The sequence below is a fragment of the Parus major genome, unplaced genomic scaffold (genome assembly GCF_001522545.3).
Source record: "Parus major isolate Abel unplaced genomic scaffold, Parus_major1.1 Scaffold402, whole genome shotgun sequence".
NCBI lineage: Eukaryota > Metazoa > Chordata > Aves > Passeriformes > Paridae > Parus > Parus major.
In genome coordinates, this window is record NW_015379312.1 from 12,726 (window position 1) to 15,899 (window position 3,174).

Genomic DNA, 3,174 nt, shown 5'->3' on the forward strand with positions numbered 1-3,174 from the left:
TTCTGGTGCTCCCGTCCCTATGGTACAGTGAAGTTCAATCCATTTAGCCAAAAGAAAAGAGACAAAAAGAGGGCAGCCCCAGCTGGGAGTGCAGGCTACCCTGCCAGCTTGCTGGTGACCAGTGAGGACTTTCTCTGTGGCAGGTCCTGGGGCGTGGGGATGTGGTCTCCTGTCACCAGGTTCTTGTCAGGCCCTGCACTTGGCAGCTGCTTGTTCTTCATCTTCGCCTTGGCCATGTTGTAGTCGCCAGAATCGAAGTATTTTTGCTGGAAAAGGGAGATGTGTTTGGGTTACTGGGTGTGCAGGAGCAGGGAACAGCAGAGGATCCTTTCAGGGAGTGTTGGGATTCTGTAAACCAGGCCATGAGAACCAGGGGGAAATCCAAGCAGCGAGCCCAGCCTGCTTTAAAACCCTTTGGCCAGGAGGCAGTGAGTCAGCCCAGCCCTGGGTGGCAGCTCCTGTGCCTGACTCAAGGCAGGAGTGACACACTGCAGCCTGCTGGGACCTTTGCCTGCCTGGGACCAGCCTTGACCTACTCTGCCCTTGCTCCACAGGGATTCAGCCCCAGGCCAGAAACCTCTGGAATGCTGAGGGCAGACACAGCCCAGGAGCAGAGCCCAGCTGGATCCTCTGGACTGGGATGATGAGCCAGGGTGACAAAGGCAGGACTTTTGCTCCAGGGAACAAATCCTGGCTGCTGCCAAGGCCTTTCCTGGACCATCCAGCTCCCAACAGCTGCAGGGCTCTGCCTGCAAGGCCCTGGCTGGGGGCCACCTCCCAGCTCAAAGGGCATTTCAGTGCCTTATCACACACATCACATCACCCCAGGACTCTGCTCCTTCCCTCACAGCCTCATCCCAGTGCCCAGGACAGGCTGGAGCCAAGGCAGAGCTGGCCAGGGCCTGGCTGGGCACAGGGAGTGCTCCCCTGTCCTCAGGGAGCCCAGACCTGACAAAAACCTGCTCCAGGTTTGTGTAGCCAGCTTTGGAATGGAGCTGCCCCTGGCCAGGGCTGAGCCCTGGGAACACCACATCTAGGAAAGGAAAAAAGTGATTGTGCAGATGGAATTGTGGCCAGAGGAAAGAGAATGTGTGAGAGACTGTGGGCACCAAGGCCAGGGAGGAAGGAGGGGCAGGAGAAGCTGGAGCTGAAATTCCCTGGCAGCCCATGGGGGTCCATGGGGAGCACAGACACACTCCCTACACCTTGGGTGCTTTTTTAAGCTTTATTTCATTTGTTTTTCAGCTCTGATTTGATGGATAATAAATTCAATTAATTTCCCCAAGTGCCTTTAGCCCCTGCTGCTGCTCTGAGCCCTCCCTGCCCTTGTGCCAAGGCAGGAGCCTTTTGTTCTCCTGGCTGTGCAGGTGAGGAGGGCAGGGATGGAGCAGCTCTGGGGACACCTGCAATCCAGCCAGGCTCACTGCCCACAGCCCCAGCACAGCCCCAGCACAGCCCCAGCACAGCCCTGCTCCCTCCCACAACAGCCCAGGGAGAGCTGGGAACAGCCAGGGACAGGGAAGGGCCAGGACAGAGCAAACCCTGCCCAGGGGGTGACAGGGACAGTGGGGATGGCCCTGGGGAGGGGACACAGCCACTGCCTGCCACCAGCCTGGGAGGGATTTGTGTTTCCTGCAGCAGCCCCTGCAAGGAAAGGAGCCAGCAGGGCCAACCTCAGAGGGCTCTTGGAGAGGGACTGAATTCCACTCCTGAGGGATTTAATTCTGTTTTCAGGGAGCAGCACAAGGAGAGGACTGGCTTTGCAGTGCAGGTGCAGCCAAGCCACTGCAGCAGCACATTGAAATCAGGGCTAAAACCTCAACCCTGGAGCACCCCAGGGAGGGATCCCAGCACCTGTTTCACCTCTAGCTCAGGGGTTTTTCTGCCTGGAACCTTTTCCAGGTTCAGGCCAGGGTGTGGGGACACAGTGGGATCTGCTGGGGGATAGGCAGGCTGTGGAAGGAGGGGCAGATCCCTGTGGCCTCTGAGGGACACTCACTTACCCCTTTCTGCAGCCTCTTCATCAGGAAATCGGAGCCTCCAGGCTTCTGGCCCAGGTTGGGGTATTTGGCCTTGAGCTTGGCCTCCTCTGCCCTCTCGGGGGGGATGGCTTTGTCCTTCTCCTGAGTGTCCTGGAACACAAGGGGGTGTAAATCCCTGGAGCCCCACAGCCCCACACCCACCTGAGATGATTACACAACACCCAGCAGCACATTCCAGCCCTCTTGTGCTTCCCTGGAAAAGCACATGGAAAATATTCCCAACACCTTCCACAAACAGCCTTTCCCTCCAGGAGCTGTGGGCCAGGAGGGAGAGCTCCCTCCTCTGCCTCCTTCCCACCTGGGAGCCCCTCCAAGCACCCACGCTGATGTTTGGCTCGGCAAACTGGGATTTTAGATGGGATTTTGGGAAGAGATTCCTCCCTGACAGTGTGGGGAGGTCCTGGAAGTGTCCCAGGCCAGGTTGGACAGGGCTTGGAGCAGCCTGGGACAGTGGGAGGTGTCCCTGCCATGGCTGGAGTGGCACTGGGTGAGTTTGAGGAGCTCTTCCAACCCAAACCAGTCCATGAATCCCTGATTTCCCTCCCCAGATCACCCAGGGAGGATATTTAGGTGTCCTGGTAGAACTTGAACGTTCTGCTGGAGGATTCTGGGGGGTCCCAGGTAGGATTTGGGGTCTCCTGGGAAGGTTCCAGTTAGGATTTGGAGATCCAGGGGATGATTTCCAGATCATCAAGAGGATTTTGGGCTCCTGGGAAGCATTTTGGAGGATCTCAGGTAGGATTTGGGGCTCCTATTTTCAATAATTCCAAGCAGAATTTTGGGTATCCTGGGGAGCTTTTAGGATTCCTAGACAAGATTTTAGGGGTCAGGAGGTCTGAGAGCTGCACCCAAAGCTCTCTGTCCTGAAGCCATTCCACCATCTCTGACTGTTTCCCGCAGCTCCACATCTCCCAGTCTCCTTCCTCCACACCCATCACTGCTGTTCATCCCCCCTGTGTGCCCTGCATGGGCTGGGGGGGCACCACTGCAGCCCAGTGACCCCAAACCCCCACAGCGCTGCCAGCCCCCTCCCACTGCCATCCCAATTACCCCAATTACCCTATCCCAGACCCCATCCCAATTACCCCAATTACCCCAATTACCCTATCCCAGACCCCATCCCAATTACCCC

General features: G+C 57.3%; 1 protein-coding gene across 2 annotated transcripts in view; it reads right to left on the reverse strand.

The window, feature by feature from the left end:
* Positions 1 to 3,174, reverse strand: part of ENSA (endosulfine alpha) — a 4,279-nt gene continuing 1,105 nt past the window's right edge. The window contains exons 2-4 of one of the 2 annotated variants that reach the window (XM_033511622.1): positions 2,596 to 2,849; positions 2,004 to 2,132; positions 1 to 266 (exon numbers count right to left, since the gene is read on the reverse strand). In XM_033511622.1, the coding sequence (XP_033367513.1) occupies positions 96 to 266; positions 2,004 to 2,132; positions 2,596 to 2,733 (438 nt within the window). In that variant the 5' untranslated portion in view covers positions 2,734 to 2,849 and the 3' untranslated portion in view covers positions 1 to 95. The remainder of the gene's footprint in view (positions 267 to 2,003; positions 2,133 to 2,595; positions 2,850 to 3,174) is intronic. The other variant, XM_015616300.3, reaches the window with a different exon arrangement.